The following is a 26,969-nucleotide window of genomic DNA, read 5'->3' as shown; positions in this document are numbered from 1 at the left end:
TCCTTCACTTTGACACTGGGGCTGAAGGCAGGGGCACCAGGTGTGGCCTTGTGTCCCTCACCTGTCCCTCTCCTTCTGCAACCCTCTCCAGGTGATGGCCAAATGCCCCAGAAATATGCATTCTGGGCCCGTGTCTGTGGCTTCAATGCCATCCTCCTCATGTGCGTCAACATCTTCTTCTACGCCTACTTCGCCTGATGCTACCACCCTAGGCAGGAAGGCGGGAGCCCCGAATCCTCAGGTCCACGCTTTTCCCTCATGGGGACCCCGAGACCCCGAGAGGAGCAGATTCTCCTCACAGCTGCACAATGGCTCAGTCCCCAAGAACTGGCCAAGCCAGCAGAGCAGGAGCCCTGAAAAATCAGGGGGGAAATGGGAAAAAAGAAAGCAACATTTCAAAAACAGCATCAAAGCAGTCATCATTGGAAAGAAAATTAGATTTCTGATGGACACGCTGATGTTGCTTTTACTGCTTTCATTTTGAATACACAGGCCGGGTCAGGAGCAGTGAGATTTGCCAACACTCAGGGCTCTAAGGGTCTTGGGCCAGCTCTGGATGGAGGGAGAGCCCCACATGGCCAGAGCAAGGCCCTCCACCAAGGGACTGCAGCCTCCTCCAGGGACTCCTCCCTCCACTCACCTGCTCCCAAATGCCAGATCGAGCCTCCTCACCCTCCCTCCCTTCCCACCGTCCCCTCCACCATCAGCCTGGTCCCACCTGACTTTCCCACTCCCAAAGCTGCCCAGGCTCTGGGCAGGCCCTGCTCATATCCCTGATGATGGCACATTCTCTGGAGGACCCTCCCATTCTCAGGTAGGGGCCATGCCCCACCTGGGCAGCTCCCCCATTCAGGATCCTGTAGAATTTCTAAAATCCAACTCTGGCCCCAACTTTCTGTCTGGCCTGTAGGTTTCTCAGCTTCCTGAGAGCTTGTCCCGGCAGAACCTGGGCCCAGAAAAACAAGAGGGAGGGCAGCCAGGGTCTCCGTGTGGCTGCGCCCAAGCCTTGGCCTTGGGGTTCATCTGTCCAATAGGAGAAGGGTGTGCCTCCACCTTCCCCACTGCCCGCCCCTTGCTCGGGCTCTCAGGGCCTCTCCCCCTGTGGCGGGGCGGGGTGCTCAGTACCCCGGGCGGTGCTGAAATCATGAGGCTGTTGAGGAGTTGGTGTCCACCTGGAGTCAGTCCAGTGAGTTTAGGTCAATAGCAGTCTGTCCTTCGAGGCTAAGCCATCTCCCAACAGCCCTTACAACTTGAAGGGCCTTTCGAGGGAGGGGCAGGCAGGCCCAGGGGGTGGTCAGCCCAAGGTGAACCCACCCACCACGCCCAGGGTTCCTCAGGTTGAGCCTCCAGTGGGTGAAACCTGGGAGTCCTCAGCCTTCCTGAGGCCATTGAAAGGAAGAGGTGGGTGGGGCCTTCACAGACTCCGCCCTGTGGTGTCAGACAGCTGGCAGCCAATGGGAAGCAACCAGCCGGGAAGCCCCAGAGCCACCCTTGCTAGGTACCCTTGCTGGGGGACCTGGGCCATCCCAGTTTGTGTGAAGTGGCAGGAGGCAGTTAGGAGCCCACGTTCAGTCCAAGGCCGTCCGCTGAGCCCCTTGTGACTGTTTGACCAGGCTGGGGGTGTCCATGTCCTCTCTGGACCTCAGTTCCTAGAAAATGGCCCATTGGCCAGATTAGCTGCCCGGCTGCTCACAGGTGCACGGGCTGCACGTAACTCCGTGGGAAATAGCCAACTCGTCCACAGGACCGGCCCTGCCACCAGTGGGGGTCTGGTCGCTCCAGGACCTCGATGATGTCACCACGGCGGAAGCTGAGCTGTGAGGGATCCTGGGCCAAGAAGTCAAACTGGGCCTGGGCAAAGCAGGCCCCAGGTGACTGCAAGAGGAGGAAGTGGTTAGTAGGGTGCCTTCGGAAGCCCTGCAACCTGCTCTCCCTTGGAGGCGCCCGAGAGAAGTGATTTGCCACAGGCAGGGAGGGGTCTCAGGGCAGCACTGCAATTGAACTTTAAATCCAGATCAGTGGCAGTGCCACCCCTGGGCCTCCTGCTGCCCACACCCCTGCCTGTCTGCTGTGCAGATGCTGCATCTACATAGAACACAGCTTTCCCAGCTGCCCAACTGGCACCATAGGGCTGGTGGGTCAGGGGACCTGAGTCCTGGTCCTTAGGGTGGGTTTTGGTTGGGTCCCTGCTTCTCTTGGGGTCTTATTTCCCTGACTCTGCAGCAGCCATGATAGCTTTTGACACCAGGCCGCAAAGCCATGAGAATGGGCCTCATAAACTGTAAAGTGGTGTGCAGCTAAGAGCCGTGTTTAGGGCTCTTGCCCTTGGTCAGCCATTGAGGGAGAGAACTGTCACTCTGAGCTCTCAGGCTGGGGTTCCGGTCCCATCTATGCCCCATGTGTGGCGTTGGGTAGGTCCCTGCCCTTTGTGAAACTCAGTTTCCCCACCTGTGCATAGCTGGACAGGAGCGCTCTGCAGCACGTCTGCCCGGCGCCGTGACCATTGCACCAAGCACCCTGACACTGCCTGCCCACCAGGATCTCAGCTCTGAACCTGCAGAATCTCATCCAGGACGAGTGATAGGATCAGCAGAGAGGCTGTAATTAGCAGCTCTCTGCCCAGGAAGGAGGAGGCGTCATGGGTCCCAGGGGACTGAGACAGCTCTGGAGTCGCGCCACAGGGTGGGGGACCCCAGGGCCTGGGCCAGAGCCAGGTGGTGGTGTAGGGGAGTGCTCAGTCACCCCCACCCCAGCTCCATCCCGGCTCCCTCACATTTTCTGAGCAGAGCTGGCCCAGGCGGTTAACAGGGAAGAGGATGGAGATCTGGCAGACAGGAGCCAGCTGGGCAGAAGAGGCGCCTGAGACTGGCAGCTCACAGCAACCTGGGCACTCAGGGTCGGGCAGGGAAGACCAACAGAGGAGGGGCTAGTGAGGGTCTTGCAAGGCACTGTCTGACTTTCCTGGCATATCAGACCCCAGGGCTCATCCTGTTAAACAGAGGGGAAACTGAGGGGATGAGCTGGCCTCTGATCACATGGAAAGGTGGCAGGAGGTGCTGGGAACAAGACATGGCTGGAGCTTCTCTGCGGTGATGATCAGCCTCCCACCAGGCCTTGGTCACACTCCCCATATCCTCTGCAGAGCGCAAGTTCAAATATCCCAGGGTCATGACCTCCAGCCCAGGCCTTGCCAACATCCCTGCTCCTGAGAAAACAGCCTGTTGGGCTATTAACCCCAGTGGCTATTGTTGGCATCCTAATCAGCTTAAGAGCTGGCGCTTGGGGCCCTTTGATGAAAGGGCTGTCTGGCAAATTGCTGTTAGTGTGAGGTCGAGGGGTTGACAACCCCCACTCCTCACCCCGTAGCCAGCCGCCCACGAGCACTCAGCTGCCCCGCACCCAAGGTCAACTCTTCTGGAAGCAGAAACCAGGACTAAGCCTACCAGGTAAGTGTCCTTGGATGAGTTATGCACTCTCTGAGCCTCAGTTTCCTCATCTGTACAATGGGCACAATGAGGCTCCCAGACTACAGAGACCCACTCAGTTCGTGGTACCCAGTAGGCTCAGCAGGGGTCTGTGCCTTCCTTCACTCAGTGAACAGTTATTGAGCACCTACTGTGTGCCACACACTATTCTGGGAGCTGAGAACAAGCTAGACGGTTTGTCCCCAGGGGATTCTCCTTCTGTCCTCCGCTTTTCTTTCCCTCTTCGCCTTTCCCACCCTTGCCAGTCTCACCCCAGCCACCACCAGGATATAACTTTGAAGCCTGAGCCGGACCTCTCTTGCAATACCAGACTGCTGGAAAAGGGAGGCCAGGCCTGTGCGTGGCCTCGGCATCAGCATCTCCCCTGCTCCAGAAGGCAGGAGATGCAGAGAGGCTCCCAGGGGCCAGCCCCCACCCGCCCCTACCTTAAGCAGGGGCTCCTCGTCTCGCAGGAAGATCTGCCGCTTCTTGGCGATGGTGGTGGTGCGGTAGAAGTCGACCAGCTCGTTGAGGGAGTTGAACTTCTCCTCCCATAGGAAGTACTTCCCCGAGGCCTCTCGCAGCACCTTGAAATGCTGCACCTGGTCTCCATAGCTAGGGAAAGGCCCCGAGGCCGCGTCAGACAGTGGCCGGCCCAGCCCGCTGGCCCAGGGGCTCCCCCATCTCACTGCCATCTGGGACCAGCCTGCCTCAGGGCGGGACCTGGAGTCAGATAAGGGGCAGGTGAGACAGGCCCCACTGAGCCAGCTCCACATGAGGTCTGGGGTGCCCCATCTGACAGTGGAACACGGGAGTTAAGGGTGTGGCTCTGAACTAGGCCACCTTCTCACTATGTGACCTCATGCAAGTCTCTCAACTTCTCTGACCCTCCGTTTCCTCACGATGACACCATCTCCGTGCTGGACGGGTGCACAGTGACGCCGGCATACTGGCAACGTGGAATGAGAGGCCCTGAGTGTGTGGGGATCAGAGAGCATCTCCTTCGCATCTCTTCGCCGTTCCCCTCCACTTGGACATTCTCCCTGCTTCCCTGCTCCTCCCAGTCCCACGGTCCCTTGGGGAGCAGGTCCTAGACTCATCCTGACTCAGACCACAGCCTCCTCCTTTGAGAGAGGCATGACATGTTGGATGTCTCATGTCCTCCCCCTCCCAAGAACCTTCTATGGCTTCTCCCTCGGCCTCAGGGTAAACTCTAACACCTCAGACTCAAGATCTGGCTCACTTACCTGCCCAGCTTCATTTCCTTTATATCCTCTCCAATGAAGCAAACAGGCCCCTTTCTCTCTCATTCCCAGTCTGTGCCCAGCCTTCCAGCCCACTGCCGCCAAATCACCCCAAGTATCTTCTAGCCCAGGGGAGGAGAGAGCCTGCTCTTCCAGACTGTCCAGGGCAGAGCCTGTCCTGGCTGGGACCAGGCAGAAGGACCTAACTGGAGCCTCTCACACTCGGCATGTCCCACCCAGGACGGGCCCTGTGGGGCTGCGACCGGACGCAGTGCGGCTGTGGGTCAAGATCTTGGCAGACATGACTATGGCACTGCCCACTGCGCTGTGGGGGGGCTGACCTGCCTCACTGCCCAGGAGGAGCAAATTGGGCCCTGTGGTTTAGTTTCTCCACCAGTCATCCCTGGGGCAGCTTGCTGCCTTGTTGATGTTTTAAGATTAAAGATAAAGAGACCGGGCACAGTGGCTCACGCCTGTAATCCCAGCACTTTGAGAGGCCGAGGTGGGTGGATCACCTCAGGTTGGGAGTTTGAAACCATCCTGGCCAACATGATGAAACCCCATCTCTACTAAAAATACAAAAATTAGCTGGATGTGCAGGTGACACAGTGAGACTCCATCTCAAAAAAAAAAAAAAAAAAAAAAAAGAGGCCAGGCACGGTGGCTCACGCCTGTAATCCCAGCACTCTGGGAGGCCGATGCGAGCAGATCACCTGAGGTCAGGAGTTCAAGACCAGCCTGACCAACTTGGAGAAACCCCATTTCTACTAAAAATACAAAATTAGCCGGGCATGGTGGCAGGTGCCTGTAACCCAGCTACTCAGGAGGCTGAGGCAGGAGAATCGCTTGAACCCAGGGGGCGGAGGTTGCAGTGAGCAGAGATAGCGCCATTGCACTCCAGCCTGGGCAACAAGAGTGAAACTCTGTCTCAAAAAAAAAAAAGATTAAAGATTTAAGATAAAGAAGCCTAGCGAGGTGGCTCATGCCTTTAATCCCAGCATTTTGGGAAGCTGGGCAAATCACAGGGTCAGGAGTTCAAGACCAGCCTGGCCAACATGGTGAAACCCCATCTCTACTAAAGATGCAAAAACTTGGCTTGGCATAGTGGCAGGTGCCTATAATCCCAGCTACTAGGGAGATTGAGGCAGGAGAATCGTGTGAACCCAGGAGGCAGAGGTTGCAGTGAGCCAAGATGGTGCCACTGCACTCTCCAGCCTGGGCCACAGAGCAAGACTCCGTCTTAAAAAAAAAACAAAACTTTAAGATAAAGATGTGTTTCAAGGTTCCCAACCTCTGGTCTAGATGACGGGTAAGGCAAAATGGGATCCCCTACTCCGTCCCAGTCAAGGGGTCCAGACCACTTCTAAACCCACCTCCAGGCTTTTGCACACAGTATGTCCTCCAGCTAGAAGGAATTGTTCCTTTTTTTTTTAATTTGAGATGGAGTCTCACTCTGTCACCCAGGCTGGAGTACGGTGGCACGATCGTGGCTCACTGAGACCTCCAAGACTCCCAGGTTCAAGTGATTCTCCTGCCTCAGCCTCCTGAGTAGCTGGGACAACATGCATGCTCCACCATGCCCGGCTAATTTTTGTATTTTTAGTAGAGATGGGGTTTCACCAGGTTGGCCAGGCTGGTCTTGAACTCCTGACCTCAGATGATCCGCTTGCCTTGGCTTCCTAGAGTGCTGGGATTATAGGCGTGAGCCACTGCACCCGGTCAGGAATTTCTCTTGAACTCCTACTCATGCCTCAGTGGGGAAACTGAGGCCCTGAGTGCAGCCATGACCTGCCCAGAGCCACACAGTGAGAAAGGTCAGAGCTGGGGCCACATCTGACTTCACACATGTAAAATGTTGCCTAATGTGCTCCCGATTGGTTATTATCACATGACAATAGCAATAACAATTATTCCAATTATGATATTACTATTGTCCCAGAGCTCAACATTCCAACTCCGTTTCTCTCTGCCGTGTTGCTACCGGCGCTGTGACCCCCACAGGAGGCCCTCCTCCCTCCCTGCCCCGTCCTCTCTGCCTGGCCAGACCTTAGCCACCCTTCCCAGCTCTATAGCCAGCCTTCCTGGACTTATACCCCAGCCCATCTCTCCGGGCCTCCATGTCCTGGCCTGCAAATGTGGGCACTGGTGCACTCCTTGCAAGGGAGCTGAGAGGCCTGGGACCCGGGGCTGTGCGGGTGCTGCCAACAGGGCCGCCCTGGGCCCACCTGGCTGGGCTGGGGGCTGTGGGGAGAACACAGAACAGCCCCAGCTCCCGACCAGAAAGAACACAGTTCAGGACCCCAAGGGAGGGCAACTGTTCAGTGTCTGGCAGGGCTGAGAGCTGGGAAAGCCTGGGACCCTGTGAACGGGGTGAGTCAGGGTAGGGGCACAGGACAGCCACTGGGAGGTAGTGCCCCTCAGCCTCCTGAGCCACAGGCTAGGGGTCGTTTTGTTCACATTTGGGCTAAATGAGATCCAACCACCAGTCCAAAGCACTTGATGGTGCATGCGTGTGCACACACACACATACATGCACACACGCGCGTGCACACACACACACATGCACACACCCCTCCTGGGCTGCAAATTAAAATCTGGTTAAACAATTTGGTTTTAATACATTTGCAAGCTGGGGTTCGCCCACAGCCTGAGTTCCTTCAGGCCTATGGTTCTCCTGAACAAGAGGTGCTGTCTGTCACCCCAGCTGCCCAGATCTGCTGCTCCGTGTCCTATCCCTGCCTGCGGTTTAGTCTCTCCCTCTGTCACCCTTGGGGCAGCTTGCTGCCTTATTGATGTTTTAAGATGAAAGATTTAAGATAAAGATGTGTTCAAGATTCCCACTCTCTGATCTGGGTGAGGAGTGGGGCAAAATGGGATTCCCCCTACTCCATCCCAGTCAAGGGGTCTTTTTTTTTGAGACAGAGTTTCCCTTTTGTTCCCCACGCTGGAGTGTAATGGCTTGATCTTGGCTCACCGCAACCTCCGCCTCCTGGCTCAAGCGATTACATTGCCTCAGCCTCCCGACTAGCTGGGATTACAGGCGCCTACCACCATGCTCAGCTAATCTTTGTATTTTTAGTAGAGATGGGGTTTCATCATGTTGGCCAGGCTGGTCTCAAACTCCTGACCTCAGGTGAACTGCACACCTCGGCCTCCCAAAGTGCTGGGATTACAGGCATGAGCCACAGCTCCCAGCCCCAAATGACTTCTAAATACCCCTCCGGGCATTTGCACATGGTATTTCCTCCACCTGGAAGGAATTTTTCTTGAACTCCTACTCATGCCTCAAGGCCCAGATAAAACGGCCCATCCTCCGAGAGCTGCATCAGACCCCATCACTCAGAGTCAGAGCCTTCTTGGGTCCCTCAGCTCCTCTCACAGCCTCCTTGTAACTTTCCATTCATAAGGACTTGCATATGAGGCGCTAAAAAGGCAGGGAGGCAGGAGTGGACCCTGAAGGTCAGTTCTAGCTGGGACTCAGCAAACGGAGCATCACTGCCCAAGCCCCAGGACCTCACTGTGATGCTTTGTTCTTGAAACCCTTTGCTATTGGCTCTGAACTGGGCTTGCAGCCTGCCAGGTGTTCTGACCCTGACCTTGGGGTTGCTGACCCATGGCTCTGAGATGTATCTGGTCCTCAGGGTCACACAGCCAGAAACGGAGCCAGTTCTCCGCATGAGAACAGAGGCTCTGGACAGGTGGACCAATAGTCCCCAAACCTGAGACAAAGCTGCTCCTGTGCCGTCAGCGGGCCTCGTTCCCAGTGACTCAGCCACTCGTGCTACCAGCTCTGGGACCTGTGTCCATGTGCCCATGACGCCCAGGCGGGTATGCAGGCGGACAGGTGTCTCCCGCCCTGTCTGGCCTACTGAAGTCTCCCAGAGAGAGGCTTCTGAGAGGCAGCCTCTGAGCCCCATGACTCCCTAGTGCCACGTGCTAATCAGCCCAGGGTTTACTGGACTCTGGCTGTGGTGCACAGGGAGGAGTGCTGCTCCGAGCAGCAGAGTGACAGCGACCCACAGCCGGGCAGGCCAGAAGCCTGGAGACAGGGGTCCCAATGGCTCCACCTCTCTGGCCCTGGGTACCCAGGCAGAAGGCCCTGACTCCCTGCTGGCCCCAAGGAGGGGCCTGCATACAGGTGGCCCCACTCCCCTGGGTGAGGGGACAGAAAGGCTGGGATGGGTTTGAAAAGGATTTCAACCCCCAACAATAGCAACTTTGAACTTTATGGTACCTGAAGTTCATCTTTAGATACTTGGAAAGTTATCTGGAGCAGTTCTCTGATCACATAGGAGTGAGGGAGTGGAGGACCGGAAATCAGGTTAAAGGAGCCAGGAGCCCAGGAATTCTAGGGCTTTCCAACTGGGAACTGGAGAATTCTCAAATCTGGTAAACACACATGTGCCAGCCCCTGCCCAGTCTGTGTGTGGCACACACTAGGTGCTCAGTAAATGGGAAATCTCATCCCTTCTCCCACCTGGTCATGTCCTGTTTGACAGCAGAGGACACTGAGGCTTGGTGCAGCCCCTCCTGCTGAGCTGGCCCGTGCCTGAGGCCACGTGGGGCTGCCTCGTCTCCCACCTCCAGTGCTGTCACTCCCTCTCCCAGCCTGGCCTGTTTCTCCAGCCTGGCTGGGCTCTTGCTCATGGCCCTCACAGGAATAATGCTTTTTCCCTTTTCTCTGTCTAGTCTTGGCCTTAACCATCCTTCAAGGCCCAGGCAGAGCCTCAAAGCACTTGAGAACCCCTCCGACTGGGGCTTCCTTCTGGAGCCTCTCCAGACTCCACTTCACTTCCCTTCCCAAGGCCTGTGGGAACTTCAGGGCTTGTGGGAGGAACTGAATCTGAGTCCGGATGGCCCCGAACCGGGAGGGCTGGATCCAGGGCAGCCAGTGCTGCTGCACGAGCCTCCCAGAGCCGGAGGAGGGGGGGGCGCTGGGCCTGTGGGCTTGTGTTGGGGACAGCAGGGGCGGCTGGAGCCGCTGGCTCCAGTGGGCAGTGCCTGGGGTGTGAGAGCGTCTCCACTGTGTCTGAGCATGCATTCCTGGCATGCTTGTGTGTTTGTGTCTGTGTGTGTCTCCCACTCTGGGGAGTGACTGTTATGTGCAAGTCTCTCACTGAGCAGTCATGGGTGTCTTTGACTCTTTGTGTGATCTCTATATCCACCTATTCAGGGGGACAGGGGCTAGGTTGGCCCCTGGGCTATCTGAAAAACCCCAAGGGACCAAGTCAGGCCTAATGCTGGCAGCAGCCAGTCCTGCCCAGCGGGTTTTTCTGGCCTGGTGGCAGCAGCAGCAGCAGTAGCAGCAAAGGTAACAGTGTCAGCCCGGAGAGGAAAAACAAGACTCGGGAGAGGGCAGGAGCCCTAGGTACCCCACCACCCCAACCGGGGCCTGTGGACTTGCGGAGCCACGTGGGCGTTGAGTCCCTGCCGGGCGATCTCCATCAGGCATGTTCCCTCTCTGGCCTCAGTTGTCCCAAAAGTAGGAGGGGTGGACAGATTGTTCTGCAGCAGACAGGACCTAGAGTGAAGCTGGCCTTGGGAGGGTGTAGACAGACTCCTGCTGGGTCGTTGGAGCTCAGAGAGGACAGACCAGGTCTGTTAGGGCACAGAGGTCGATGGACACCAGCTCTAAGTTCCTTGCTGTGTGGCCTTGGGGAGGCTGCTTCCGTCTCCTTACCTGCAAGCAGGGCTCCTGGGGATCGTGCACGTTTCGTCACTTTCTCCCCGTCCCTGCCTGCAGTCAGCCCCTCCCTCGTAACATTGCACCCACACCTCTTTCCTGCTTCATTTTCTCCAAAGCCTTGGTCATTGTATAAGATTTTATATAATTTCCTAATCGCTTATTGTCTGTCACCCAGTAGCACTCGAGCACTTGAGGGACAGAGAGCTTGTCCTATTTAGTTGGTGGCTGAGTCCCAGCCCCTGAGATTCACAGCAGGAGCTCAGCGACCAGACGAGCAGGGCAAACACATGTGCACTGACTCCAGGGTACCTCTGGCTAGAAAGAGGCAAATACATCACTTGGGAACAAACTGTCATATGGCAGAAGAGTCCACAGTAGCTTAGACAGGAGTGTGGGACAAAAGTTAGGCAGCCCAGACAGGGCACACCAGCCTTGGCCCCTGGCCTGCTGTCTGCCAGCTCAGACATGCTCCCTGGAGGAGGAGGGGGACAGCCCTTTGTAAACTCGTAAAGGGCAGCGAGCTGTGGCCACAGTTGCTCTGGGAGGCAGCATGAGGCCCATAAACCCACGTCTGACAGCTTTACAGGGCTTGGCGGGAATATGCTGGCAATGCCATTCGTAGTGGCATCAGAGTTCCCAAGCACCAGTCAGCGAGGGCAGAAGAGCTCTTACAAATTGGCCAGGCTGTTGCTTTCCTAGATGGCCTTCGGGTCACCTGGCTTCCCAGCGTCCGGGCTCCCTGCCTCCCTGTGCCGCTGCCTCTTCTCTAAGAGCCTTGGATTCATGGACAGGGGTGCGGAGCAGTTTTCCAGGCCAGGAGGGGCTCCCTAATCCCTCCCCAGCATGGTGTGTGGTCCTTGGGGGCTTAATATAATTACGATAACTGGAACTTATCATGTGCCAGTCATCATACAAAACATGCTACATAGCTGTCCATTTTACAGATGAAGAAACTGAGGCTCAGAGGAGTAACTTGCCCAGGATTATACAGCCAGCTGCTAGCAGGTGTCAGAGCTGACTGCTGCTCAAAATGTCATGCTCTTAGCCACATGCCCCATGTGAGTCTCAGCTTCCTACTCTGACCCCTGCTTGGTGGCTGTCCAAGGACCACTGAAAGGCCCCATGACAGATGATGGACAGAGTGGGAGCAGGACCCAGGAGCCCAGGCCCAGGCAGGGAAAAACCAAGGATCAAGGGCACCACCTGTTGGTGCTGTGTGCAAACCACAGCCAGCTGAGCCCAGGAAGCTCCTGACGGTTCTGACTTGGGCACACTTGTCCAGCGTGCCTTGGTTTGGAAAGGGTGGACGGCACAGGATTTCTCTGAGGGACGCTTCCAGATCCCTTCCAAGGAAACATCAGTGCTGGCTCGCCTGCTCAAGAACTGCTCCCTAGGGCTGTCCATCTTCCCTCCTGGTCAGAAAACACATTGTTATCCAAACACACCCTTCGCTTCCTACCTCTAGGTCTCTGCTCATGCTGTTCCCCGTGCCTGGCAAATCATCTACACTTTCTTTGTGCACCAAACTCCTGCTCATGCTATAGAGCCCAACTAAGATGTCACCTCCTACCTGGTGCCTTCACTATGTGGAATGTATCCACTGTCACTGAATTTCATTTATTCATTTGCTCATCATAGAGACCCCTGGCCCCAGCTGTGACCATTTCTCCTGTTCCAGTCCTGCTTTGTGGTTCTCACACAGCTGATGCTCAACAAATGTGTGCTGAACAAACTCACAAGCCTGGGGTGTTCAGGTCTGATCACGTGCGTGTGCACAGGTGGCTGCACTTACAGAGAGGCGCCTGAAGAGGGCAGCACACCGGGGCGCTAATGTAGAGGACGAGGCCACATGACTTGTTAGAGGAGGAAGAAGGGCTGAGAGGGCCAGCCCCTCCCCCTCAACTCCGGCTCCAGGCATGGTTTGAGTCCCCTGTGTCCCCACTTTGCTGGGTGACCTTGGGCTTTGGGATTGGCTCCAGCAGCCACTCAGAGCCAGGCCAGGCCGCCTGGCGGATGCCATTCTCAGGAGGCGACTAGGCCCTGGATAGCCAACACTTGGAAGAAGCTGTGGCTCCCCAGGGCTGCAGGGAAGTGGGGGCTGGGCTGGGCTGGGCGTGGGGGGTGGGGCCGAGGGGACTCCAGGCTCCAGGTGCCTACACTATCCTGGGGGTGGGCAGTGAGGGCCAGGAATGCACAGTAACCCTCCAGCACACACACACACACACACACACACACACACACACACACACACGTGCACACGCGCACATGCTGATAGTGCTTGAATTTTTAAGATGGGGAAATAGAGGCTCAGAGGGGGGCACAAGCCCTTCCTGACCTTCAGGATCACCAGTCTGACCCCAGAAGAAAAGGGAAGGGAACAAGGCTGATGGCTGGTTCCACCAATTGGGGGGGCGAGGGGTGAGTGGGCAGATTCAGACAGGCTGGGCCGTAATGGCTCATGAGGGCTCCTGCTGGGGGAAAAGCACCTCCCTCCCCACTTGCCCCCTGACTCCCCCTGTGACATGCCAGCTCCCCTTCCCCATCCACCATGCGTAAAAGCTTCCTGCAGCCTCACCAGAGGCAGATGCCGGCGCCATACTTCCTATACAGCCTGCAGAACACCAAGTCAAATGAACGCCTTTTCCTGATAAATTACCCAGCCTCAGGTGTTCCTTTTTTTTTTTTTTTTGGTTGGAGTTTTGCGCTGGAGTGCAATGGCACGATCTCGGCTCACTGCAACTTCTGCCTCCCAGGTTCAAGCGATTCTCCCACCTCAGCCTCCTGAATAGCTGGGATTACAGGCATGCATCACCACACTTGGCAAATTTTGTATTTTAAGTAGAGACGGTGTTTTTCCATGTTGCTCAGGCTGGTCTTGAACTCCTGACCTCAGGTGATCTGCCTGCCTCGGTTTCCCAAAGTGCCGGGATTACAGGCGTGAGCCACCGTGCCTTCATCACAACAATAAATGAGTCACCTTCCTGACCACAGTCTCCCACCTCTCTCAGTGTCTCCCGGTCCAGGGGAGCTCACCACCCTGCAGGGCCAGTAGCGGATGTGCTGAGCCCACACAGTGAAAAGCTTGTTACAAAATGGGCCAGATGCACACAGGGGAGCCACAGGGACCCCGCAGAGCCTGGAAAGCATCAGGTGGGGATGCTTTTCCCCCAGCAGGAGCCCTCATGAGCCATTACGGCCCAGCCTGTCTGAATCTGCCTTCATTTGCTTCTTCGGGATCCCCTGACCCCAAGCCCGTCACGCTTCCTTCTCCACACCCAGCCCCAATATTGGCTGTCGAAGCGGGCCTGTATTGCTTTGTCCTTTATTTATTTTTATTTTTTGAGACAGAGTCTCACTCTATCACCCAGGCTGGTGTGCAGTGGCAAAATCACTGCAGCCTCTGCCTCCTGCGTTCAAGTGATTCTCATGTCTCAGCCTCCCGAGTAGCTGGGATTACAGGCGTGTGCCACCACACCCTGCTAGTTTTTGTATTTTTAGTAGAGACAGGGTTTCACCATGTTGGCCAGGCTGGTCTTGAACTCCTGACCTCAAGTGATCTGCCTGCCTCGGACTTCCGGAGTGCTGTGATTACAGGCGTGAGCCACCACACCTGGCCTTCTTCATTCTTTAGAAGATCATGAGAGGCCACACTGCACTTCTCTCAGGCCACCCCTTCCTTCATTCCTTCCTTCCGGCCGGCCTCTTTGCCAGCCCATCTTAACTCAGATGGTGACAGTAAGCTGGCAGGGTGAGCGCCTCCTCCGTTCCATGCTCTGTGCCCACAGCAGTCCTGAGAGTTGGCATTGCTGGTGGCCCCGCACACGCCTCCACACCTGGGCCCAGCCACTTCTCTGTGTCCCCTCAGCCCCTGCCTCTACAGTCCCAGAAGCCATCACCTCCCGCCCGACTCCCCACTGGCCTCCCTGCAGCCACGCCCTTCCCCCCGCCAGAGGGCAGGGGAAGAGCAGCCAGAGGCATCTGCTAAAAATGGAGTCCAGCCGGGCACAGTGGCTCATGCCTGTAATGAGCTCTTTGGGAGGCAGAGGCAGGAGGATCATCTGAGATCGGCAGTTGGAGACCAGCCTGGACAACCTGGTGAAACGCTGTCTCTACTAAAAATACAAAAATTAGCATAGCGGGCGCCTGTAATTCCAGCTACTCTGGAGGCTGAGGCAGGAGAATCGCTTGAACCAGGGAGGCAGAGGTTGCAGTGAGCCGAAATCGCGCCTCGGCACTCCAGCCTGGGCGACAAGAGCAAAACTCCGTCTCAAAAAAAAAAGGAGTCCAGTCACATCTCTCCCTTGCTCAAGACCCTCCCTGGCTCCCTATCACCCTGAGAGAAAACCGGCCTCCTTTCAGGCCCTCCGTGATGACTGGATGTGGCTGGGACGCAGCCCCGCCCTTCACTGACTCTGCTCCAGCCACACCACCTCCCCTGGGTTCCTAAACGCCCCAAGCGCATTCCCACCTCAGGGTCTTTGCAAACGCTGTTCCCTTTGCCTGGAAGCCTCTCCCCCCACCTTCTAGTTCAGATCTTTCGGCAATGCCTCCTCCTCAGAGCCCCTTCCTGACCACCTTGGTTCATTCTGTCTTCACGTGTTTTCTTGTTCACTCACTAAGACTGAAACCCACAACAGCAGCAACTTCGTTTTTCCCTTGTGGTTTCCCCAACTGCTAGAGCATCCTGGCACGTGGCACATAGTCAGTAAATATTCCTTAAACTAATGCATCCAGATTCTACTCTTCCAGGCCCGGAGAGTAGGAAGGACAGAGATGAGCCAGGAGCTGACCATGTCTCTCCCCACCCCCATTCCTGCTGCTACCTTCCAGCCGGGATTCCTCCATCACCCCTGTGTGGCCTTTGGGATGGGGCTGCCCATGGCTGACGACCCTCTAATCCAGTGCCAGATGTTCCCCAGCACAGCCACCCTGCCTCCCTGCCAGGAACTATTCTAATTGCTTTAAATATACCAAGTCATTTATTCCATGCAATAGCCTATTTTACGTGTGAGGAAACAGGCACAGAGAAGGTAAGTGACTCGCCCAAGCTTACACAGCCAGGAAGTGGCAGAAGCAGCATTCGAACCCAGGCAGCCTGGCCTTAGGGTGCATCTTCCCAACTACATCACAGAGGGTGAGACCCTGTCCCGAGCACATCCTTGACATGCCCTGGGCACTTCAGCGCTCTCCTGCCCCGGTATCTATCCACATCACCCTGGACATCGCCCCCTCCTGATAAAGAACCTAGGATGCTCCTATGCTCGTAGAATAAAGCCTGGACCCTGAGGCCTTGCACAGCTGGCCTGAGCCTGCCTTCCCAACACACCCCACTGCTCTGGGCTGCACCTTGGGGTGCCCAGACCACCGCCTGTCTCTAGGCCTCTGCCAGGCTTCTCCCTCTGCAGGGATGCCATCCCTCTGCCCTCATTCCATGAGACCATCCCAGGCTTCAAGGCTCAACTTATATGCTGCCCCTACACCCACCCACCCTCCTCTGGACACACCCCCAAGGGCCAGAACTCACTTCACAGAGACGGAGAACTCCCCTGGGGAACTCTCGCTCTCCCGGATCAGGAAGGCTCCCAGATGGTTCCGCTTCATCAGAATCTCTTCGGCCAGCTGCCGGGAAATCCTGCCCGAGTACCACCTGTGGAGAGAGGGAGCCAGTGAAGGCCGTGGGAAACCAGGCTCTCAGCCAGCCTCCCACCATGTGCCAGGCGTTCAACGTCTGAGACAAGGGAGAGGTGACTGCGTCCATTTTACAGATGAGAAAACTGAGGCACAGAGAAGTGACACAATATACACAGGAGAGGCAGGCAGGAGCTGGAACACAATCCCAGCATTTTGCTCCTGAGGCCAGCCTATCCTACCAGCAAACACACACCCTTATGGAAACAGAAAAGTCATACTCCAGTTAACCACAACCCAGCCAAGCTCAGTCTCACTTTCCCTTTGAGATGGCAGATTCTTTAAAGCCAAAAAATAAATCAGGCTTGGTGGTGCGTGACTGTAGTCCAGCTACTTGGGAGGCTGTGATGGGAGGATCACTTGAGGCCAAGAATTTGAGCCCAGCCTGGGGAATACAGTGAGACACTCCCCCACCCCCATTCCTAAAAAACACTTAAGTCAAAAAATATAAAAACAGATGACAAAAATCATAGTAGCTTTGATCTGGTGAGGAAATACCTCTCTCTGTACCCGTTGCACAGACTCAGGCCACCTAGATTTTTTTCACAGGTCCAGGTTCCTTTTCCTGCTGAGCAAACAGAACTGAGCATGCAGAAGGCGCCTGGCAAATGCTTAGACTCTTGCAAGACCCCCAGGGTCTGGTAGTGAAACTCATCTTCCAGTCCTGCTGATCTTGCTGTGTGGCTCCTGGTGGCCTCTTCAGGAATTAGCCACAGCTATAGGCTGACTCTGTGTCCCCCCAAAATTCAAATATTGAAACCTAATCCCCCATGTGACAGTAGTTAGAGGTGGGGCCGTGATTAGAGTTTGGGCGGTGATTTGGAGCCCCCGTGAATGGGATTGGTGCCCTTATGAGAGACCCCAGAGAGCTCACTTGCCTCTCTGCCCTGAGGACACAGCTAAAAGACACAGCCTCACCGGACCCGAATCAGCTGGCACCTTGATCTTGAACTTCAACCTCCAGAACAGTGAGCAGCAAACATCTGTGGTTCACAAGCCACCCAGTGGATGGCGTTCCAAGACAGCAGCCTTCGGGACTAAAACACCCCCATCGGAGGGGCTGGCTGATCTCTAACTGACTTTCCTAGCTCCAGTGTGTTAGCCCAGCTTTGGCTCTGACCCCTTTATTGTTCAGACGGGGAAACTGAGGCCCAGAGCAGCCGGAAGCCTCATGTTGGGACGAAGACAGACTGTTTCCCCTCACTCCTTCCACAAATGCTCCGCTCCCTGAGTCAGGCTGAGCTTGGCGCAGGTGGTGGAAGCCGGGCGGGGCTTTTCCTGTTGTCTCGGATGCTGATGAGCCCTCGGGCTGAGTGCAGAAGGCTGTGGTGCCGCTAGTGTCCAGGCCGTGTCCCTGGGCGGCCTCGGCAGGATGAAGGCTGCTCAGCACAGACCTCGGGGCTTTTGTTCTGGTGACGGACATACTTGGCCTGGATTCAGGGCAGGCTGAGGCCCCCAGGAACAGTCTGACTCCCAGTGGTGACTGATGGGGCACCGGGGTAGGCGATCCAGCACCCGGCCCTCCGGAGGGATGACTCCGAGCCGCACATTCTGTGCTGTCTCCAGCTGGTGCCGATCGCCAGCCAGATGGAGCTCCGGTTGCCCCCAGCAGCGATGATGCCGACAGCACACCCCACTGGCTCCCCCACTTCCCTGTCCCCTTCCCCATGGCTAAATAAATTCCTTGTTCTCAGGCTCCTAACTCAGCGATGGTTTCCGGAGAAGCCCAATCCCCTGGACATGAGACTCTAGACCACTGCTGCCTGCAAACGAACGGGCCCCTCGGCCCTGTCACGGTGACTTTCCTCCTGGGAGGGGACATGGGGAAGGTAGCCACTGGGTATGGGGCTCGGGGCAACCATCCGGAGAGCTGGCCTGGGTCTTCTGGGGTTTGGAGACCTGAAGGCAGGTGCCCAGCCAGCCTGGGTGTCTCAAGGCGGGAGGTGAATGCCACAGGCTGCGGCAGGAGGGGGGCCCAGGGGACCCACGGTTGGGGTGACCAGGGAGGGGAGCGGCTGAGAGCTCCTCCACCAGGAAGCCCCCAGCTCCGTCCTGGAACAGTGCCCAGTGTGGCCAAGGGCGGGAGTTTCCTGAGGGGCCACGTTTCTTCGAAGAACCCACAAAACCCTGCAGGCGGCATCAGTACGTGGGTGGCTGCTTCCCTCAGAGAGTGTCGCAGTCACACCCTCCCAGGAGTCTCCCACATCCCCTGCCAGCCCCGCCCCCACCATGGCTTGACGGAGGCAGGAAGAAGAAAGCACTTCCTGAAACCCCCAGGGCCTGGCTCCTGGGGGCCACACCAGTGTCACTACATCTGTGGCCACCTCGAATCGTCCCTGTCTTACCGATGTGGAAACTGAGGCCCACATAGGGGCAGAGACGCCCCCACACCCCATGAGACTGCATAGCAAGTGCACGGCCTGGGACTCTCCCCATCCTACAGTTGTTCTTTTTCTTTTCTTTTCTTTTTTTTTTTTTTTTTTTTTGAGACGGAGTTTTGCTCTTGTTGCCCAGGCTAGAGTGCAATGGAGCAATCTCGGCTCACCGCAACCTCCGCCCCCTGGTTTCAGCAGTTCTCCCGCCTCAGCCTCCCAAGTGGCTGAGGATTGTACCATTGCACAGGCATGCGCCACCATGCTCAGCTAATTATTTGTATTTTTAGTAGAGACGGGGTTTCTCCATGTTGATCAGGCTGGTCCCAAACTCCTGACCTCAGGGGATCCGCCGGCCTCGGCCTCCCAAAGTGCTGGGATTACAGACCTGAGCCACGGTGCCTGGCCTCCCCATAGCTGTTCTTATGAGCTTCCCCACTGCCCTCCAGGGCGTCCCAGCCGAGGGCCATGCCACACGGCTGCAGTCCTGCTCCATCTCTTGCCAGCTGTGAGATCCTGGAGAGCCGCTCAACCTCTCTGTGCCTCTGTCTGCTTATCTGAAAGATGGCGATGGTGGTGCTCAGCTCATAGGGCCTTGGGAGGATGACTGCGCTGCTGTGCCAGGGTGTTGCTTCTCCTCCACATGCCCTGCCAGGCTTGTCTCTGCCTGCCCTGCAGACTTCTGCTGGAACTCCCAGGGCCAGCGGGCCACAGTCTTCCTCTGGGAAGCCATCCCTGACACCCACAGGCCGTGAGGCTGGGGCAGGTGCCGCTGTGGCCCCTGCTGATGGGGCTGGCTCTGGAGCACTTGGTATAGATCGTGCCTCCCCCAGGGGCTCCTGGGGTTGACAGGGGGTGCTCAGGGAAGGAGAGGGCCTGGCCTAGGCACGAGGCCTACCTCTGAACTTCTGAGGCCCCAGCCCTTCCTCTGCCACCGCATCCTGGGGCCTTTATGAGCTGAGTCAGGTGTGGAGCTGGAGTTTCCCCGTAGCTATTTTGGGAGCAGAGCAGGTGCTGAGGCTAGCCGAGGACACACCTGGGCATCGTTTCAGGCAGGTTAGTCAGGGCCTGACCCCGTCCCTGCTCTGACCCAGACACAAGTGGCCAGAGATGACTCCAGAGGCACGAGAGGCTAGAACCCTCCATGGCTCCCAACTGCCCTGCTAGAGTCTTGCTTCGACCACTGGCGTCCCCACAACAGGCCTGGCGGTGCACTGCCATCTGTTCTCATCTTTTCTCCCCTGCCTGAGCAAATACGACTCTCAGCAGCTGCAGGCCGGCCAGCCTTCCAGTCATTGCCAGGCCATTTCTTCTACCTGAAGGCCCCTCCCTGACAGCTCGGTCCGGGAGACTGCTCCCCGCCGTGCCCTCTGGCCTGTCTGGATGTGCCCTTGACTTCCAGGGACCTAAGGGCCTGGCTCCAGCTTGTGGCCCTGGGTGGGATTCTCTCCGTCTCCCTCCCTCTTTACACACTCCCCTTTAATTGACACAAAAACCTGCCCAATGTCACATAGCCACGAGGGACATAGCGGGGCCCGGAACCCAGGCTGCAGCCTCTGTGGGGGAGGCTGGGAGTGCCCGGCGCCCAGGCAGGTGGCTGAGGACCTGGGTGGGAGGGGCCTCGCCCAGCACAGGAAGCTGGAGGTGGTGGCAGCTTTGGAACTAACTTAAAGAGAGATAAAGAGGAAATACCTCTCAGGCCCCACCCTGGCCCTGAACCTCCTTCACCTCCCACCCCACAGCCACACACACATCTCAGCTCCCAAACTGTCCTTCCAGCTTGCCTGGCCCTGTCACCTGTCTCCACATCTGACTGAATCTTACCCTAACACCTCCATAGCTCCCCACATGGCTTGGCATTTGAGGTCCTCCTGCCAGTGCCACACGCCACAGGTTGTCTCTCATTGCTCTCCCTTTGCTCATCCTGACCCTCTCCCAGGGACGCCTTTCTCTTTTTCTACTTAACCAACTCCTACACATCCTTCAAAACCTCACCCATTGCCACCTCTTCTGAGAAGCCTTCCCTGGGAAATCACCTTAATGCTCACTGTCTTCCCATGTAGTGGGTCCTTTATGTTGCCTTTCTCCCCAGAACACGGCTGCTCTGACCCCTTGTGTCTTCAGCATCACCCGGGCTGGGCCCCCTGGAGCTGTGGCCAGTGTTTAGCGAATGACTAAGTGGCTGTGTCTCTGGGCTGCCTCAGCTGTCATTTAAAGTGTATCCCATTAGTTTGCATAGATTTCTTGGGCCCCATGCCTGTTCTGGAGCCATTCTCGGGGCAGCAGTGTTGGCTGCCACCCGCCCAGAGCCCAACGTGGGACATCCCTAGGCCGGCAGGTCCCAGGCCAGCAGGTCCCAGCTGAAAGCCCAGGGCCTTGTCCTCTCTCAGGGACCTCCTGGACATCCTCTGGTGCTCAGGTCCTCAGGTGGAGGCCTGGGCTTGCCCTGACTCTGCCCCCACTCCGGGCAAGTCCTCAGAACTCAGTCTCCTGTGCCTGCCCAGGCTGGTGGCTTCTGTGGAGCCTGGGGGCCTCAGACAGAAAGACAGAAGCCCAGGAGTGAGGGGTTCCCATGGCAAGAGAGAGAGAGCCTCGGGGACGGGGTGGGGGGGTCCACTCACGGGTGGGGCTTGACGCGGATGTAGTTCTTGGGAATAAACCCCTCTATGCCCCGGAGCTCGGCCTTGTACCAGTTCTGGTCATCCTCCATGTTCAGGATCTGTGGGCAGGAGACACAAGGCCACGCCGTCACCGGAAGGAGCAACCATCAACCACGGAGATCCCACTACACGCCAGGCCCCAGGTGGGCTTCGCCTGCACTGGCTTCTGCGCCTACTCACAGAGATGGGCTGGGGGCCTGGGCCGGGACCTGCCCATAGTCACAGGGCTGAGTTAGAATCTGGCCCCGCAGTCCCGCCCACTCCCCAGCCCCAGGGCAGCCCAGCCTCAGGCGATCCTCGTAAGAGGTTTGGGGTGGCTGGACCGGACTCTCAGGATCTGCCACCGGGGGCCCTGCGGACCACGGGGTTTGGGGAACAGAAGTGGGGACCTGAGTCCCTTCCTGGGCTGTGCCCAAGTCTGGGAGGCCCGCAGCACCTGGATGCCATGCACCGAGCCTTGGGGTGAAGGTCGAGGGGTCCAGCCTGAGCACTGCCACCAGCGGTCACCTAGGGTGCCTCGTGTTAAACAGCTCAGGGGTGACAATTCAGTGGGGGGATTTCAGGCTCTGGGAAGCAGACAAGGGGGCGCTTTGGTCTGAGACACACTGCTTCTCAGCCCTGGCATGACCTGCTTGGCCACACGGGCTCCTCTTCAGAGCCTGTGAGGCCCCCGTCGTCCCACAGGTGGGCCCGGAGGAACTGAAATAGCAGGAGCGGGGGTGGGAGTCCCTGAGGGGGAGCAACCAAGCGACTGAGGTGGGGCGGGGCCAGGCCCGGGAGGGGGGGCAGAGCAAGAGGGGGGCTCCTTCCTCCCTTCCATGAGCACGCCTTCCGTGTGTCCCCCAGATTCTCATACAGCCCCCCCAAGGTCAACATCACCAAATGCTATTTTACAGATGATGAAACTAAGGCCCAGAGAGGGGAAGTGACTTGGCCAAGGCCACACAGCAGGGGAGAGGCAGAGCCTGTTTGGTCAGCTAGAACTCTGAGGCCTGGGGCCTTTGGCTCACTGGGGGGTCCCGTCCCACCAATTTTCACCTCCAGTCCTCTCTCTCTGTGGACCCCAGCTTGAGGGGACATCTCTCCTGTCAGTTCTGGAGCAGGCTCCATGTCAGCTCCATCCTTTGGGGAGTACTTGTTGAGATAACAAATTGGGTATGGGGTACCGAAGGCTCAGGGCAGGCCAGTAACGGCATCCGCTCCAGCAGTGAGATTCTCCCAAGAGGAGCTGGGTTGGCGTCCTAGGGCCAGGCCTGAGGCCCCACCCTCACAGGTGGCCGCTGCAACCCCATCCCTGCCCCTGCTCTGTCCGCCAGGCCAGGCTGGCTCAGCCCCTTCCTTCCTGCCCCCGCAGCCTGGGCCAGGTCAGCAGCCCCAGGGGCAAACGGAAGCAGGTGGCTGACTCAGGGAAACTTTCACTCAACGCAAAACAAAACAGGCCATGTGCGGTGGCTCGAGACTGTGATCCAGGACTGGGAGGCTGAGAAGGACGGACCACCTGATGTCAGGAATTTGAGACTGGCCTTGCCAACATGGTGAAGCCCTGTCTACTAAAAATATAAAAAATGAGCCAGGTATGGTGGAGGAGCCTATAATCTCAGCTTCTAAGGAGGCTGAGGCAGGAGAATCACTTGAACCCAGCAGGTGGAGGCTGTGAGCTGACATCGTGCCACTGTACTCCAGCCTGGGCAACAGAGTGAGACTCCATCTCAACAAAACCAAACAAAATGAAACAACTCCCCCAGTCTAAGGAGAAAATGAGGGCCGGCAGGCCACACGCCATAGCCATGGATTCCAGGAGGACGCCCAGGAGCCTGAGGCTCCAGGACATTCTGTCTGCTTCTGACTCTCTCTGTGCCTTGGCCTCAGTGTTCTCATCTATCCAATGGGCACATTTATGGCCTGGCCTGCATGCGGCGGTATGGACATGGGGTGGACTATACCTCATGAGATCCCTGCTTTGTTTTGTCTCTTTGTCATCTGCACTCAGAGGACCCAGGAATGTCCCGTTGGTTACATTAGCTGATTTCTATTTTTTTCTTTTTTTGAGATGGAGTCTCGCTTTGTTGCCAGGCTGGAGGGCAGTGGTGTGACCTCAACTCACTGCAACCTCTGCCTCCTGGGTTCAAGCGATTCTCCCACCGCAGCCTCCCAAGTAGCTGGGACTACAGGCGCATGCCACCATGCCCAGCTAATTTTTGTATGTTTAGTAGAGACAGGGTTTCACCATGCTGGCCAGGCTGGTCTCAATCTCTTGACCTCACATGAGCTGATTTCTTACTGTGAACATTGTTCAAAAGCCCCAGACCCCCTGAGACCCGGGAATTCTCACAGGGGAGGGAGGCCAGCTCCAGAGGAGCACCACTGCTCAAGGTGAAAGGCAGCCCTTGACCTGCCCCGAGCCTTTGGCCCTGCGGTCCCACTTCACTGTCCCAGCCCGATGCAGTTGCTGCTTGACAGCACCCACTGTGTGCCAGGCGCCCCAGGACAGAGCAGGGAACAAGGAGCTCACATTCCAGCAGGCAGACAGCCCACAAACAAGGGAAGCAACAAGCAGGCCAGGTAGTTTAATGTAGCCGTGGGTGCTGTGAGAAACGGACATCAGGTGACAGGTGGAAAATGTCTGGCTGGGTGAGAGCGGGGACAGTGTCCACACAGGGGTGGTCTAGAAAGGCCTCTCTGAAGAGGTGACATGGGAGCTGAGACCCAAATTACAAGAAGGAACCAGTGGTAAGAAAATGTGGGGCATGGCTGGGCGCAGTGGCTCACGCCTGTAATCCCAGCATTTTGGGAGGCTGAGACGGGCAGATCATGAGATCAGGAGATTGAGACCATCCTGGCCAGCACGGTGAAACCCCATCTCCACTAAAATACAAAAAAACTAGCCATGCGTGGTGGCGGGCACCTGTGGTCCCAGCTACTCGGGAGGCTGAGGCAGGGGAATCGCTTGAACCCAGGAGGGGGAGGTTGCAGTGAGCCGAGATGACACCACTGCGCTCCAGCCTGGCGACAGAGCAAGACTCTGAGAAGGAAAAAGAGAAAGAGAGAGACAGAGAGAAAAGAAGGAAGGAAGGAAGGAAGGAGAGAGAGACAGAAAAAAGAAAGAGAAAGAAAGCAAGCGTAGGGAACAGTGTCCCAGGCAGAGGGAAAGGCCAGCGCCAAGGCTGTCAGGTGGGGGCAGGCTGTGTCCCCAAGACAAAAAGGAGGCCAGGGTGTGTGGGGCTGAGGGAAGGAGGGCAGGTGTCCTGAGATGGACAGCTGCTGAGTCATGGCCACCGCTCAAGGCCAGCTGAGTGACGATGGAGGCCTGGGCCGGAGGAGTCTTCAGGTGGGCTTTGCCAGAGTTGCCACAAGACAATGAGGAGCTGCAGAAAGCAGGTGCAGGAACCCGGCTGGCTGAGCTGGGTCTGGGCCGTCGCCCGTTCCCACGGAGATGTCAAGGTGACAAGGGCTTCCTGAGTCTGGGTCTCGGCGTCCAGGCTGCTCGTGGGGAGATGGCAGTGAAGCCACCACACACATGCCCCTCCAGCTGGCCACGGCAGGGGCATGCCGTGCACCCAGACACGCCTGGCCCATCAGGGAGGGGGGTTTTGTCCCAGGGAGGTGATGTTTGGGGCCATTTGTCCAGAGTGAGTCTATAAGTCGCTGAGTTTTCAACCAAGACCAAGGTTGAGATTTGAAGAACGGGCTTCACTGCCCACTCTTCCAGGTTGGACTTGCTCTGCAGGCAGGCGGTGGAGCGGCAGGGGATGACCCACAGGGAGCGTTGGACGAGAGGACAGGATGGTCACGGAGCTCAGCCTTCACCCCAGCCACCTGATCCCTCCAAGCCCGGCTCCGTGCTCCCTGCGCACCCTGCTCCCTCCCAACACCAAACCTGGGTCTAAAGACCTCGAGGTGCTCTCAGACGAGAAACCAAGACTTGGACCCCCGCAGAGGGCCATGCCTGGGCTCGCAGCCCCAGTGCTCAGCCTGCCCCTGTCCCCATCTGGCCACATGTCCACGAGGCCCACGGCCAGCATTGCAGTGATCTTAGGTGCCAGCACCCCAACATAGAGAAGGAGGAATTGCTCCTTCTCCTCTGGACCTCAGCCCCCAGCCCAGCACAGACCAGGCGCAGGTTCTAGTCAAAGGCACACAGCTTCAAAACTGACTCCATACCAAGCAGGTCATGTCGCCTCCCTGTGCCTCAGTTTAGTCACCTGTGCAATGGGGGTGCCAGTCCCCATTGCTTAAACAGGACATGGGGCATGCTGCTGAGTTCAGGGCCTGGCTATAGCGGGGTGATGTGCTTGAAGCCTGTGGCCAAGAGCAGCGCCCAGAGGGGCATCCTGTCTGACACCCATTGCTCCAGGGGGGAGACTGAGGCCCAGGGAAGGGCAGTAACTTCCTTAGGGTGGTTTAGCGGTGGCTCCAGTGCACAAGCTTGGCATGGCCAGTCCTAGATCCTGGGCCTGGCTTTCACATGCAAACCCTTAAGCAAGGACATTTCCAGAGACAGATTCCATAGGCCCATCTGTCTAGACCGTCTTGAAAGGCGGCAATATCTGTCAGAAGCGGCCCAGACAAGGAGAAATGAACTGCAGCATTTCCCCTTTTCTCCACACTACTGGGAAGCTCATCCTTGACGCTTTCATCATGGCTATTTTAGCCCTACTAGGTGAGCGTGTGTGCTTATTTCTTTCCTAAGACCTCTCCTCCCTCGTTCTCCCTCTGTCCTTCATTCCCGTATTCTGTCTGCCTCTCTCTCTAGCTCTCATTCTCTCCCTTTCTCAACAATTTTCTTTTCAAACATTTTCCTGGGAAGCTGGGAGTTGAACTAACTCCAGCCAGACACTGTGGTAATATCTCATTGAATCCTCGCAGTGGCCCCAAAGGAGGGTCATTAGTTATCTCCCCATTTCCCAGATGGAGAAACTGAGGCTCCGAGGGAGGAGGTGGCTTGTCCAGTGTCACACAGCCAATAACTGGAGAGGCTGGGCCTGTCTCCTGGTGGCCACTGTCTGCTTGGGATGGTCCCAGGCCCCCAGTGCCTAAATCTACCCCCGCCCCATGTGGGGCCAACTCAGCTGGCTCCAGTCCCCCTACCTTGAGCGTGTCTCCCTTGTTGAAGGCCAGCTCGTCGCTCTCTGTGGCCTGAAAGCTGTACAGGGCCACGGACTCCATGCCGCTGCTCCGGGCTCCAGCAGCTGGGCTCAGAGCTGGGCCGACAGCTTCCTGCTTCCTCTGCAGCTGAGGACCGTCTTCCTTTGTTTTGAGTGCGTGTTTGTTCTTTTGAAGTTGAGACTGAAACTGCCCCTGATGGGGGAGAAACAGGAAACAGAGACATGTCACAGAACAGAGAGGGCTTGTGGGCCAGCTCGGTCCCTACCTCAGCCCCCAGGTGCCAGGAATGGCGCCGGGGGAGTCTCCCTGAAGCTCTGGGAGTGGGGCCCCCTTGTGCCCACGTTCTGTCATCTGGAGGATGGCAAAGCCGTCCTGCTGGCTCAGGCTCTGAGTCTCACGGCGCCAGATACTGGCCCCCAGTTCACCAATTTGCCAATGACCGTCCATCTTTCCCTAAACCCTGGTGCCTCTTGTAATGCCCTAGGCCCTGGCACTCAAGGCCCTTTCGAGCCACTACCTCCATCTGCCCCTACAAACAGCCCCATTCTCATCCTGTGCCATCTTCTTCGCTCTAAACAAACCCTGGGCTTCAGCCACTGCAAGGGGCCACACCACACTCTCATTTCAACCCTGGACTTTTCTACATGCAGTTCCTCTGCCTAGTGTTCTCCTCTTTCTGCACCCAGGAGACTCCTATTCATCCACCAAAGCCCAGCTCAAAATGTACCTTTTCTGGTTTAAACACTGGG

The 26,969-nt window shown here is 57.1% G+C and overlaps 2 protein-coding genes across 6 annotated transcripts in view; one reads left to right on the top strand and one right to left on the bottom strand.

The window, feature by feature from the left end:
* The window catches only part of SLC5A10 (solute carrier family 5 member 10), a 71,677-nt gene extending 71,225 nt beyond the window's left edge, over positions 1–452 (top strand). For 2 of the 4 annotated variants that reach the window (XM_037733566.1, XM_017514932.2), the window contains one exon: positions 92–452. In XM_037733566.1, the coding sequence (XP_037589494.1) occupies positions 92–198 (107 nt within the window). In that variant the 3' untranslated portion in view covers positions 199–452. The remainder of the gene's footprint in view (positions 1–91) is intronic. The other 2 variants (XM_037733567.1, XM_037733564.1) reach the window with 1 other exon arrangement.
* LOC108293500 (GRB2 related adaptor protein) lies at positions 423–26,494 on the bottom strand. Of its 2 annotated transcripts, none has more exons than XM_037733568.1 (5): positions 26,203–26,494; positions 21,076–21,173; positions 15,919–16,041; positions 3,911–4,187; positions 423–1,875 (listed from the first exon to the last, which is right to left on the bottom strand). In XM_037733568.1, exons 1-5 carry the CDS (start codon positions 26,278–26,280, stop codon positions 1,690–1,692), a joined length of 762 nt encoding a protein of 253 aa, XP_037589496.1. In that variant the 5' UTR covers positions 26,281–26,494; the 3' UTR covers positions 423–1,689. The 2 variants fall into 2 exon arrangements, with proteins under 2 accessions (XP_037589496.1, XP_017370423.1); XM_017514934.2 differs by having other exon boundaries at positions 3,911–4,079; positions 26,203–26,485.
* Between the last annotated feature and the right edge of the window lie 475 nt (positions 26,495–26,969).

The sequence above is a fragment of the Cebus imitator genome, unplaced genomic scaffold, assembly GCF_001604975.1.
Source record: "Cebus imitator isolate Cc_AM_T3 unplaced genomic scaffold, Cebus_imitator-1.0 Scaffold538, whole genome shotgun sequence".
NCBI classification, from domain to species: Eukaryota; Metazoa; Chordata; class Mammalia; order Primates; family Cebidae; genus Cebus; species Cebus imitator.
This window is presented reverse-complemented; position numbering and strand designations above follow the sequence as displayed.